A 13,566-nucleotide genomic window follows, 5' to 3' on the forward strand; every position below is an offset into this window, starting at 1 on the left:
CAATTTCTTTGATTGTATTAGTTTCCCTTTTAACTTTCAATTTAATAAAACAATATCTTGTTTTCTCCAATATCAATTAATAATCTCTCTCTCTCTCTCTCTCTCTCTAACTCACTAGTGATAATAAGTCTTAACTCACATATGATCCTAAATCAGTGTTTGATATTGCGTTTTGAAATCGTTTCAGAAAAAAATTAAATTTTTTTATTTTATTTTTGTTTTAAATTAATATATATTTTTTTATATTTTTAGATCAGTTTGATGTGCTGATATTAAAAATAATTTTAAAAAATAAAAAAAATATTATTTTAATATGTTTTGAAATAAAAAACACTTTGAAAAAGAACCGCTAACATACTTCTAAACACCCTTTTAAGTCTTCTAGCACAAGTAATGGTTAGTCATTATTAGTAAGAAATTATTCATCGTATGCCAATTAAAATTGGTAAGCCAATTTATGTTTGTTGGTTAGATGTTCGTAGTAGTAAATTGGCGTGTTGATGGTTATATATGATATTAGGTATACCTTCCTGATAATGATTCAAATCAAATTCAATCTTATTTTTATCATGTCCAGATTATATAGTTCTTTCATGTATCCAAATTCCTTTTATCATGATATTATCCAAGATTTTAATAGAGAAGAATATCAGATCACTTCAATATAACATCTTCAGAAACTAGAATATTCCAAAAGAATCAAAGAAAAATATTTATCTAATTAATAGATAATTTCGATAGATAAATAAATTACTCAATTGAAACTACTAACCAAACTTTACTAGTTAACCCTCAAATAAAAGTTATTCAATCCATCTAACTAGATCAAATTAATTAAAAGAAGTAAAGAAAGATATAAATTTGGTTGATGATATTCTATTAAATTTAATTAAGGAAGAACAAATAAGAAGTAAAAAGAGGATTAGGAATTCACATAGAAAATCCATTTAGATTTTGATTTCGGCGTGGCATTCAAAGTCTTGCTCTTGCATCCATTTTGACATTGATACCAAACACAACGTATAGCGTAGCCATACATAATATATAGTTCAATTTGAGAGGGAGAGAGATTAATCTATCCCATCTATTCATAAGATTACCAGAAATTATTCAAGTAAAAACCCGAGGAGAAGTTTTCGAGAGACAACGAGTTGTTGACTCATCGTTTTCTGATGCCCTAGCAAGTTATTCAAAGTAGAAACGTATTTATGTATTTATAATTTTTCATATCACAATATTTAGCATGAGCGGGCCAGTTTGTGAATGATCAATACACTTCTTTATTTACATTAAAGTAAATTTGCTGACTTCACATCTTTGATATGGAGTAATCCATCGCATCCACGAGGAAGTCTGCAACCAAAAGGGTGCACAAGACGATAAGAACGGCAGCCAAGCTGGTAGTCTATGATAGCAATCGAATTAAACAAATCATATGATAGGAATAATAATTATCATCATTATTACATTATAATAAATTATTATTATTTACCAACAAACTGATTTTTGATTTGTCATTTTTTCAAGAAAAAATAAGAAAAATGTATATCAAGATATTTAATATCATAATATGAGTAACTTATATAATTATATTTAATGAATTTATTTATTAAATTCAATTTCAAATAGAAATTGACACACATGAGATTTATTGGATAAAATAAAAAATAAAAACATATTATGCAAGGTTGCACATATTAAAAATATCAAAAGAAATAAATATTTTTTTATTTCTAAAAATAAATTTAATATATATATAAAATATTTAAATTACAAATGAATGAGGCCAAGCTTAGCGCCTGACCCATGACAAATGAGTCTGCACGCGGGCCTGCAAAGTCAGGCCCAGTCGTGCTACTTTTTTTAAAACAAAACCCCAACTCAATAAAAAAAACAACGCGTTATCTGCCTTATTTTAAGATGCGTCTAGCATTCTCAGATTCCGGCCACTGTGGTGGTTGGAAAATTAAGTTGTCTGATTTTTTCCCTCTAAAAACTCATTTTCCACCAATTTTCCACTCAAAACACCTTAATAACCTTGTGAAACCAATCTTTAAGCTCCAAAAGCGCAAACAACTTGTCCAAAATCAAGAATCAACCTGGAAACCAATTTCTTCCTGATCTCATATCTGGATTTTTTAGGCACTTTCAAGGTATAAAAAAAACACCCAAGTCAAACTCCTCTCATCGTATGAAACCATTTGGAAAAAAATATAACCATTTCCTCTCTCTTCTTTGACCCACTAAAAACTAAAAAATAATAAAAATAAAGTTTAATATCAAAATAATTTTTTGCAAACTTCAAAGAACTGGTCACCTAATAACAAAAATAATATCGAGGGACATAAATGTACTTGACAAATAAATTTGCATACACCATCTATGTTATCTGTGTTTTGCACTTCAGTTACCTGGTTTTTAATCTAACTCTCACCCCTAAAAAAACATGAAATTAGGTTTTAATTTGGACTCAAAAGGACTAAATTGTGTTAAAAAAATTCAATGATCAAATTAAATTTTTTTAAAAATAGTATTACTGTAATTCACAGTAAAATATAAGAGTGCGAACAGTAAATTCGTGTACAGTAAAAACGCAAGAAAAGAAAAATTGCTTTAACAATTAACATCAGCAAAAAAATATTGTACCTGCATCTTCTTTAGTAAAGCATAGTGGAGGTGTAATTCTGAAAACATTTCCATAGAATCCGCCTTTCCCAATCAAGACTCCCAATTCTAAGAAGACAAAAAAGGCCTATTAACTACTAGAAGTTAGCTCAGAGGATAGCTGGACAATAGGATGAGACGAGTACATACCTTTCATCTGCTCCATCACATGCAGAGTCTCAGCCTTGGCTGGAGTTTTCTGCTGGCGGTCAGTTACAAGTTCAACACCGAGCATCAATCCTTTTCCCCTCACATCCCCAATAACTGCAGACAATCGTGGAAATAAGCAAACCATTGAGAACAATAAAACGAGTAAATACCACCAGGCGAGATTTTTTTTATAAAAAAAACTATATTGCTTAACTGCTGGTGTTGATAATAAACGTTAAAGAAAGTTCAATGTAGTTAAACATTAAGGTATTTAATCATGTGGCTATGTTACTTCACAATTGCACTTCAGAGTTCAGAGGTACAGTAGGGGTGCAATTTAACTTAATTAGGAAAAAACACACTCCTGGGACGTATTTTTTCACTTAAGTTCAGGCCGTGGTTAAATGATCATTATGGCGTTTGATACAAGCACAAAATAAAGTAAATTGAAATTTCTTATGTTTGGGAGAATGAACAAATATATAAGGTGAAAGAACCGAGTGATACAACTTACTTTCATATTTATCCTTGAGTTCAGTTAGTCTCTTTTTGAGATAGGACCCCACAACTAGTGCATTTTCCTGAAGATTTTCTTTCTCCATCACTTTTAAAACTGCCAGACCTGCAGCGGTACACAAAGGATTTCCTCCAAATGTGTTGAAGTAACTCCGACGAGTCAAGACTTCTGCAATTTCAGGGGTGGTCACCACAGCACCAAGAGGAATGCCATTCCCAATTCCCTGCACTTGTCAATGAGGAAATATAAGTTGACACTTAAAAAACCATCTTCTTAAGCATGGAAAATTAGGCATACCGAGGAATATACGAGGCAAATCTGTACGCATCTAGTGAGACTTGTCTAAAGTTTTGCCTTTATAATTGTAGTGACAAATAACATGCAAATCTGGCGTGAAAGAGGAGCATCTAAGACCAGGAATTGAAGATACGATAATCCAAACTCAATTGTCCAAGTAGGAGGCTTATATTTTTGTTACTGCAAGACAGAAGCTTCACAATGAAATGCCTGAACCAAATAGAGGAGAGGACTAACCTTTGCCATTGTCACAATGTCAGGAACAACACCCTGGGTCTCAAATCCCCAGAAATGATTCCCTGTGCGTCCAAACCCAGCCTGAACCTCATCAGAAATACAAAGGCCTCCTGCTTTCCTAACGCTTCCATAAGCAGCAGGCAAGTAACCTGGAGCCAATTCTATAATTCCTCCCACTCCCTACCACAGAAAATATTTATGATAAGCACACATATGGTGCCTCATAAACGATAATAAGTTGTTAATCAATAAAAATCAGAGTAGTTGATGATCACCTGGATAGCTTCAGATATAAATCCCGCAACATGGCCAGTAGTTCCAAAGTCGATAATATCTTGGACATCTTTTGCGTACTTTTCTCCATCTGAACCAAATACTCCTCTATATGGATCTGGATTCAAGGCATGATGGACTCCACTCTATTGCCAAAATGGAATTTTACAATTACAATTTGTGGTGACCAGATTTACTTTCGATCTCATGAGTGCATCATGAATAGTACTGACTTTTTTCAATATTATCTAAAAACAGCCATCCAAAACATTCAATTGAAGGAGCTGATAGGTTTCTACATGATCTGCTCATGGACATGTATCATTCTTGATTCGTTCACAAAGCAAATTGATGGTCCAGTCCTTTCTATACATGTGATGAAATTTTTCTCTATTTAAAGTTTTACATGCTAATGGTGAAGCATGGCAATCATTGATTTGGACAGTTGAACAAATTGTGGTTTAAGTTCATCCCAGTAATCACACAGTGAAAGCGAACATTGCAACATTGCAATTAAACACCATCTTTCCAATCTTCCCTGCTATACTTTTGATATCCTCAGCTGAATTAGGCGGAGTAGACTATGAAAAATCAACCTAGGCTAGTCCCAGATAGGACAATGGTCCCAAAATTCTAAAGAAAGTGGACTCATGGATGACATAAGTGGATTTTATTGATAACATTAAAAAAAAAAGATGACATTATATCACCCGACGAGACCATAAATTAAAGAAGAAGAAGAAGAAGAAGAAGAAGATAGTACCTGAATAACATTAAATTTCCAGACTGACTGTGCAGTAGCACCCATGGTGGCAGCTGCATTCCCATGGTACGCATTCCTCAACGATATTATATCTTGACATCCTGTATACAATCTTGCTATCATCATCGCCAATTCATTCGCTTCCGTCCCGGAATTCGTAAAAAACACCACCTATACATCGAAACCAGTTTTATCTGCTAAACTTATTTCGACAACAAAATAAATTCCCATTGAAACAGAAACAAAACCCCTTAATCATATATTATTTACTTTAAGATTTCCGGGCATTTTGGAAGCCAAGGCCTCGGCGAAATCAGCAATGGCATGATTGAGATAAAGAACAGTGGAGTGTTGTATACGGTTGATCTGTTTGACGATTGCATCAACCACATCAGGATGACAATGGCCGCAACACACCGTAGCAATACCTCCAAAACCATCAAGGTATCTACGGCCGTTCTCATCGAATAAATACTGCATCTTTCCATCAACCACGTTCAACTGCCAACAATTTAACAGAACATTCCATCAAAATCAACCAATCAATAAATTTCTTCATACCAAAAAAGAAAAAGGAAAAAAGAAACCCATGCGGGCCACCAGCCGAGCATATGATTCATGTTTCAACTGGCACAAGCTTGTTCCACCCAGACCCGTCAACAAAAAAGGAAAAAAGAAAATAAAAGAACGAGAGAGATGATAAGGTGAGTTGCAGTGCAGACTCACGGGTTTACTGAAGAAGTGAAATAAAGAAGGGCTGAGATACTCTTTGCGCTTAGCCAAGATTTCTTCGGCGGAAGGACCGGTGTAAGGAGGAGGAGAGTAATCGAATGGGGGTAGTTTGGGAACAGGGATTTCATTCTCAGGAAGAGGGGTTTGTTTTTGGGCATGTTGAGAGAAGCAGCGGGGGGAACGCAGAGAATTTGTTGACGACAATACCCTTTTGGTGATAAATCTCTTCATCTTTCTAAGCTGCTTCAAATTATCTTATGTTGGTTTGTAGTAATGAAACGAGCGAAAAAACCTTTCCTTGTCTATCTCTCTCTGCTTTCGTGCTGCTTTTCCTGATAGATTCCTGAAATGAAGGCCTTTTTTTTTTTGGGCTGGTGGTGGAGAGAAGAGAGAGAGAGTAATGGGGGATATAGAGGAAGTGAGAGAGGGGGAGATATATATAGGAGAAGGAGGGGAGAAATCATGTGACGTGTTGTGTTTTTTTTTTTTCCTTTGAGTAACATGTTTTAACATCAATCGTTTGCTGTATTCCAGTTTAATTGTGATTTTAAAAATTATAAAAATATTTTTTTAGTTTTAAATTATTTTTTTATATTTTTGTATTGTTTTTATATGTAGTATAAAAAATAAATTTAAAAAAATAAAAAATATTACTTTAATATATATATATATATATATATATATATATATATATATATATTTAAAAAATACTTTAAAAACCTAACTTGCAGAAGAGAACTAAACTTAAAATATCCCTAATCCTAAAACCCATAAAACAAGAAGTTTCGTGATATTGTAAGACTTATATCAACACTTAATTGATATTGTAAGACTGTACACAAGTTTCACGTGCAAGCCGTACCTTCCAACAATATGGGAGCATGCCAAGTATTGACCGGAGAAACACTGTCTTCGACCATGTGGTTGTCGGAAAGCCTTCTGAACGTCCGATAATAGAGAAAATTCGATATAAACCGAATTTATTTTCCAGTTGGAAAGAAAAGAAAATCAGAGAGAGAGGAAACAATTTTCCAATTCTCTACAGTAAAAATAATCTCTCCGTTTGTTGTTTTTCATCCAGCGGTTAGTGTGTGTATTATGATTTTAAATTCGAATGAAAGACGTGAAAAGGAAAATACTGATAAATATACAAGTTCATCTACAAATAATTTATTTAAGACTTGACAAAAAAGAAAATAATTCTTCTAAAATCAATAATTTCGAAGCTAATGCATGGCGCTATGGATATTAGAGAACATTACTGACGATATTTGTTCTAAATGTGTTTTTAATTACCCGTGTGTAGAGTCTATCTAATTAAGTTCATCAGGTGAAGAGGATATTTAATCACTCGCAGTATGAAATTAGTCGGCCGATATGTTATTATTTCAACAATATTTAGTCTTTTGATTACTCATTGTATTGAATTAAATTTGATCATTCATATATAAATCCATACTTTCATCCATATTTGCTGATATATATGAAAGGAGCCTAAGTACTCATTGTATCAACTCTTGTTTTTAGTTAGGTTTCTTTCGTCCTTCTGCATCTTTTTTCTTGCTGGGCTTTGCTTATTTAATTAGCAATAAAACTGGTTTCTCTTCGATGGTTTTTAAACCTTTAATTCTAGCAAAACTGGCCTATATAATGTTCATTCTGAACGATGAAAGTGCTGGCACAGTAAACAAGCATCACAATTGTTTAATTTGGTGTCCATTCATCCCCACAAAATACCATTTGATGTATAGAGACGTGATCATGACTCTAATCAACATTTTCTATTTTTAAGCACAAGTCTCAAACCAAAAACAACTTGACAACTACGTACGTACTTATCTTAATATCGGTTGCTTAACAGATTCAGAGAAGGCTTAAAGTAAATAGAGGGCGTTAGATAAAACTATAAACAAGGCATTTTAAAATATTAAAGAGATATATAATGGTTTAAAGGGCTAAACTTTGAAAGCGGTCTCCACTAAAAATTTTAATGGCTCGACTTGAATGATGGGAAACAGAAGTTTAAGAATGTCGTTATTCTCCATTGCCAATAAAGAGTAATTTATACAGATTTAGAGTTCAACCCCATGTATCTGGCAAGAAATCAGGGATATAATCAGAGCTAAATGTAGGGTTTGATGTATGTAACCATGATCCTGAACCAATACACTTCTAGCGATCATAATTCATACATATTGGGGGCATGATATATAGGGCTATTAAACTTTATCTACGCTGGTTAAATATTAGCCATATGTGGTCAGGAACTATAAACAATGAAATGTAATTTAAGTTTGTGGTCACCATGCAATATAGAAACAGTGTAATTTGATTATTACTACAATATTTTTTTGAGAATATAGTGATGAAATTATGATCTAAGAGCTATAGGACAAGGTGGCTTTCAACATCCCATGTTAAATCAGACGATGACGTCTCATCTATCTTGTATGTTTTGCCTTGTAGGATTTCCACATCCCTCTCGTTTATGTTAATTTGTCGCATTTGAAGTCCTAAGAAATTAGAGTTTCTTATTGGGAACCCAGTTTGAGTACACTCTTCCCATCAGCAGGGCAACGATTTGAACGAGAACGTGCAACATCTTCTTGAAAGCTACATATGCATAAATGGAGACACAGACTGATGTGAAATGGTAACAATACAGTCCACTATGGACGATATAATGTAAGCCACCTATGTCAAGAATATGCTGAAAAGAAAAATATTCCAATGACGTCTTTCTTGGTCGTAAGATAGCCAATTTCGACAGTAGTTTGAAGTTGGTGCAGAACTTTACTTTGAGGTGAAGTTGGTACGAGTTAATTTAGAAAAAAAAAGGGATGAATTATTACGTAAATAAGTATAATAAGAGGATTTTTAATTGGTTTTTAAGCTGTCTTTTGTGATAATCGCATATATAAACGATAAATTGTTAGTGGAAAATAGAAAATATAATTAAATAATTAATAATCATTGACGAGTTAGAAATAACAAACTATTGCTGTCTATTAATTTGAAGACAAGAAAGGAGGAGGGAGGGAAAAAAAAAAAGGCTTGAAGATTAAATTTTACCTTCTATTTGTTTTTGGTAAAATTAGATGCAGAACCACGCTATGTTGTGGGGTTGATTTTTTTATGTAAAAAATAATATTTAGGTGACGCAAATATATTTTAAAAAAGGAAGAAAAATTTGCGACTTGTGTTATAGATTCAACCGAGTCAAATAAGTTGGTTTTATTTTAGTAAATTGGTCTCCACTATAAATTTTGATGGAATGGTGAAATTGAAAAGAAAAATCAATTTACTAAAAATATAAAAAAATCAAAAGAATGAGGAACAAATTGAAAAAAAATAACATATCAAAAATTTGAATTGAAAGATGAAATTGAAAACAAATTATAATTTTATAAGGGGTAAGGAATAAAAATTAGATATAAAAAAGAATAAAGATCGAAGCTGAAATATCAATAAATAAGAGAAAAACTTTGAAATTTTGAATGACTAGTGAAATTTTCTAGAGGAGGAGAGAGAAATGAGGGGCAAAAAGAAAGCATTGCAAACCGCCTTACAACAAATTTCATGTGCCGTCTCATGAGGAAAAAGACATCATGATGATTTTAATGACATGATAAAAGAGAATTTTTGGTTGCTGGGAGATGCCGCACACGCCATCGAAATACTAGGGGTGCCTCTCACACACTAGCGTGTGAGTTGCACACACTTTTCAATTTTTTTATTTATTAAAATACCAAATTACCCCTGTCAAACTTTATTATAGCTAAAAAACCAAGTTGAAAATACGAAAAAGCTTTTGGATGCAAATTTTAAAAATCTTGCTTTTAAAGGTAATTCAATTATTTTATTGTGTTTTTAAAAAAAAGGTTAACTTGTCTCGATCAATATGAAAATAATTAATAGGCCATGTAAAAAGATCAAATTATTTTTAATAGACAGTTCAATAATTTTTATGGGTAGAGAAAAATCATTATTACATGGTTTTAATGAACAACAATTTCTTTCTAGATGAATAATGTTTTTCCAAGTGGTATTAGCTTTGGTTAATTCATCATAAAAAAAAAATCACCAATTTATAAGTAATACTGATTCATCTTTTCCAAATTTGACAAATATAAATTTTAACTTTTAACTCCCGTTAATCAGTACAAGACCAGAATGGATTGGTTGGCAATTGATGTGGTCGGAAACTGTCCACCTTACAAAATCCAATGCGATAATAATAGAACATCTTATCTTCCTAACTCAATGATGCCTTGCTTACGTGGATTGAATAATATTGTAGGCTTTCCATAGCTTATCTTGATTTGATTTGTGATACGTTAAACATTATCAATATATTCCTGGATGAGTGTGATGCCGTATTATCGGAAAACTTTCATTTTAAAATTTGACATAAACTAAAAGAGGGGAATAAATTTTTTATTTTTAAACATGGATTTCCATACTAAATTCTTGATTAAAATTTCAAACTCTTCGAATGATTAATCAACTTTGTTGTGATTTATACTTCTCATTTGCGTCTTGTTATATGTATAAGGTAAGAATGATCAATTGCATATAACTTTGGTTCTTCAAAGTAAGATTCTTGTTGGGTCAAGTTGTAAACTTTTCTTTAAATCTCAAATTAGCAATCTAAAGGACAATTTTGCATCAAGGAGGGAGAAAAGAAGAAAGAAAAAAAAAAGAAAAAGAAAAAATAAAAAACCCAGAGAGAGAGGAGGGGATCACAAAAAAAAAACCCTTCCCCTGCTAGGACACCATTATCTTTGCCACCAATACCTACCACAACAACTCCTTCCTTGTCTAGAACCAACACCAAGGTAAGCCTCAACCCTTTCCATTCTTTCCTTTTCTTTCTTGTTAGGTTTTGGAAAGTTACTATTCAAAATGCAAAATAATAAACATGTATCTATTCATGCAAGGTCACTATTCATTCATGCATTTTTATTTTATTTTATTTTCAATTGCTTCATGTTAATGATATTTTTATTACGTAAAACCATGCTTTCATCTTTATATATATATATATATATATATATATATATATATATATATATATATATATATATATATATATATATAGGTGCGTGTAAATATTTGTTTTCAAAAAACAAAAGAACAAAAACAATGTTGACAAGATTGTTAAGCTATAGTCCTGTTTTGTTTTTTTTTATGCTTGGCTTTTAACAGTTAGGTCGGCGTGTCTTCTAATTTTTAGAGACTGATGTAGATCTAGCACAACATTTTCAACCTCAAAATGAGTTCAAAAATGAATCAACAAATTTTCATCAATTTAACATCATGTTTTGATTAAACTTGGATTTTAACGGTTAGGTCAGTGTATCTCCTAGTTTTAAGGACTTATGTAGGCCTAGCACAATGTTTTAAACCAACAACTAGGTCAATAATAAGTTAACGAGTCTCCTCAAAGTAGAGACAAATATGAGTCGAACGTAGTATTCTGTTCAACTCTTATTTTTATAGAAAATAATAATAATATTAAAAACAATTCAAGAAATATAAATAAAAAAATCTAACTAAAAAATTGTTAGGTTTTAGAAAGTTACTATTCAAAATGCAAAGTAACGAACATATAACTATTCATGCATAGTCACTATTCATTCATGCATTTTTATTTTATTTTTAATTGCTTCATGTTAATGTTATTTTTATTTCATAAAACTATGCTTTCATCTTTATATATATAAAGATGAAAGCATATATATATAGGTGCTTGTAAATATTTATTTTAAAAAACAAAGAACAAAAACTATGTTGACAAGACTCTTAAGTTATAGTTGTGTTTTTTTTTAATAAGCTTGGGTTTTAACAGTTAGGTCGATGTGTCTCCTAGTTTTTAGAGATCGATGTAGATCTAATATGACATTTTCAATCTCATAATAGGTTAAAAAATGAATCAACAAATTTTCTTCAATTTAGCATCACATTTTGATTAAACTTGGATTTTAACGATTAGGCTGGTGTGTCTTATAGTGTTAAGGACTGATATAGGCCTAACATGATGTTTTAAACTGAAAACTAGGTCAATAATAAGTCAATAAGTCTCCTCAAAGTAGAGACAAATGTGGGTTGAACATAGTATTCTGTTCAACTCTTATTTTTATAGATATAATAATAATAATAATTGTCGCACCCGACATCGCGGCGGCCCACAAAATAATTCGTGATTATGGAAAAAGAACAGATATCTGGCATCTTGTTCTTTTAGGGAAATTGTCTTGTTTAAGGAGTCGCCACCTAGTATTATGGTCACTAGGAACCCTAACTGGTCAACATAGATTCTATGGTATGGGATTGGTTACGTAAAAGGGAAGATATTATCACCCCTTAAACGTTCTGCCTAAGGCAGACTGCATTGCTGATTTTTTTGTCTTAAATTGCTAAACGTTTATTCGCTTATGCTATGATGATTTGTTTATAATATTCCTGACTCTGGCGCCAGTGAATATTCGAGCTCGAATAATTCCAACTCTGGCGTTGGTAAAAATTCGTAGCTACGAAAAATTAGATCAACATTTTTTATTCCCTACTCTAGCGCCAGTGAATAAATAAATAAAAATAAATTGATTTTTACGCATGCATATATTTTTTTATTTTTCTAGCTAAATAAAATAAAATACACCGAATAAAAATAATATAAATTTAAACCGGTATTTTTATTCCTGACTCTGGCGTCAGTGAATAAACCAATAAATTTATATTATTTTTATTCATGCATACACATTTTTTTTATTTTTTCTATCTTTTTTACTTTTCTGTTTTTTTTGGGCCTAGCCGGGTCACAGGCTTGACCCGGCTGGCCATTGTTTTTTTTTTTTCACCAGCAGGCGTGCGTGAACAATTCACGCACGCCCGCTATAGGAGCATGTAATTAAAATGCCAGAAGAAGGGAAAGCGCAACTTACCTGGTGCTGGAAGTGGCGATCCGGATTTTTCAGTCTTTCTTGGTCGTCTATCCTTGCCTCAAGATCCCTGCGTTCGTTCGTTCCCCTTCTGTCGGTGTTCCCTTCTGTCAGCTGCTCGTTCCTCTCCTTTTTTTTTTAGCCTTTTCCTCTGGTTTTGGAAGCTGGTGTTGGAGAAGAGGCGGTCAGTGGGTTTCTTGTTTCACTGTCCTCCTCTCTACGTCCCTTTTCCTTGTTTTGCTGTGTTATTCCTTGTTTCTCTGGTTTTTTTTTTTTTGTCCCCTCTCTGTTTTCGTTTGTGCTCTCTGTTTACTTCTTTCGTGTTCTCCCCCTCAGTTTTTTTCGTTCTCAGTCGCTCTCTATCTCTCCTGCCGGTTCCCCCTGGCTTTTTCGTGCTCCTCGGTTCTACTCTTGTTTTTCTTTCCCTCGTTTCTGCCCTTTTTCCCTAGTTTTTCTTCCCCCTGTTCGTGGCTTTTTCTTTAGCCTCCTCTGTTTCTTTGAGAAGAAACAGAGGAATGCAAGTCTGCTCTTCTTCTTCCTTTTCCCCCCCTCGGTTCTGTCTCTCTCTCTCGGTGTGTTTCTGTTTTCGTTGTTTTAAGGCCGGTATTGGTAAGGGAAGGGTTCACTTCTGGTATGGGGTTCTAAAACAACACTTAAAAATTCGGCTGGTATCTTTAGGTTTCTCTCTTTTGGTTTCGTTCGTCCCCTCTCTCTCCAACCAACCTCTGCTCTCGGTGCTGCTCGGTTTATATAGGGCTCGACGGGTGGTAACGGGAGGTAGGCTAACGGTCGGCCACCATTAAGGCGCCCATAACTGAAGCCAACGGACGACGATTACTGCTGCAACGTTCTTCCCTCCATTACTGCAGAAACGGTCACTGGCTTAAAGGAGAAGAAGATGAACAGCATCCTCAAAACGACGCCGTTTGGAGATAAACAGGCCATTTTCACTTTGACCCATGAAGTTTTGAAAATTTTATAATTAAACCCCT

General features: G+C 33.1%; 1 protein-coding gene across 2 annotated transcripts; it reads right to left on the reverse strand.

Moving 5' to 3' along the window:
* Window positions 1–1,185: 1,185 nt before the first annotated feature.
* On the reverse strand, window positions 1,186–6,051 carry LOC7468078 (alanine--glyoxylate aminotransferase 2 homolog 2, mitochondrial). 2 transcript variants are annotated; one of them, XM_002309139.4, is made up of 9 exons: window positions 5,628–6,051; window positions 5,172–5,402; window positions 4,902–5,072; window positions 4,141–4,284; window positions 3,866–4,045; window positions 3,329–3,554; window positions 2,815–2,928; window positions 2,647–2,733; window positions 1,186–1,353 (listed from the first exon to the last, which is right to left on the reverse strand). In XM_002309139.4, the coding sequence occupies exons 1-9, from the start codon at window positions 5,862–5,864 to the stop codon at window positions 1,310–1,312; spliced, it is 1,434 nt and encodes a 477-aa protein (XP_002309175.1). In that variant the 5' UTR covers window positions 5,865–6,051; the 3' UTR covers window positions 1,186–1,309. The 2 variants fall into 2 exon arrangements, with proteins under 2 accessions (XP_002309175.1, XP_024459050.1); XM_024603282.2 differs by having other exon boundaries at window positions 1,265–2,436.
* Window positions 6,052–13,566: the final 7,515 nt, after the last annotated feature.

The sequence above is a fragment of the Populus trichocarpa genome, chromosome 6 (assembly GCF_000002775.5).
Source record: "Populus trichocarpa isolate Nisqually-1 chromosome 6, P.trichocarpa_v4.1, whole genome shotgun sequence".
In the NCBI taxonomy this organism is placed as follows: domain Eukaryota; kingdom Viridiplantae; phylum Streptophyta; class Magnoliopsida; order Malpighiales; family Salicaceae; genus Populus; species Populus trichocarpa.

Coding starts and splice junctions, on each gene's coding strand:
- LOC7468078 (XM_002309139.4), bottom strand. CDS start 5,864: ATGAAGAGATTTATCACCAAAAGGGTATTGTCGTCAACAAATTCTCTG. Junction 5,073..5,171: donor AAATGCCCGGAAATCTTAAA/GTAAATAATATA, acceptor TTCGATGTATAG/GTGGTGTTTTTTACGAATTC. Junction 4,046..4,140: donor TTATATCTGAAGCTATCCAG/GTGATCATCAAC, acceptor TTTCTGTGGTAG/GGAGTGGGAGGAATTATAGA.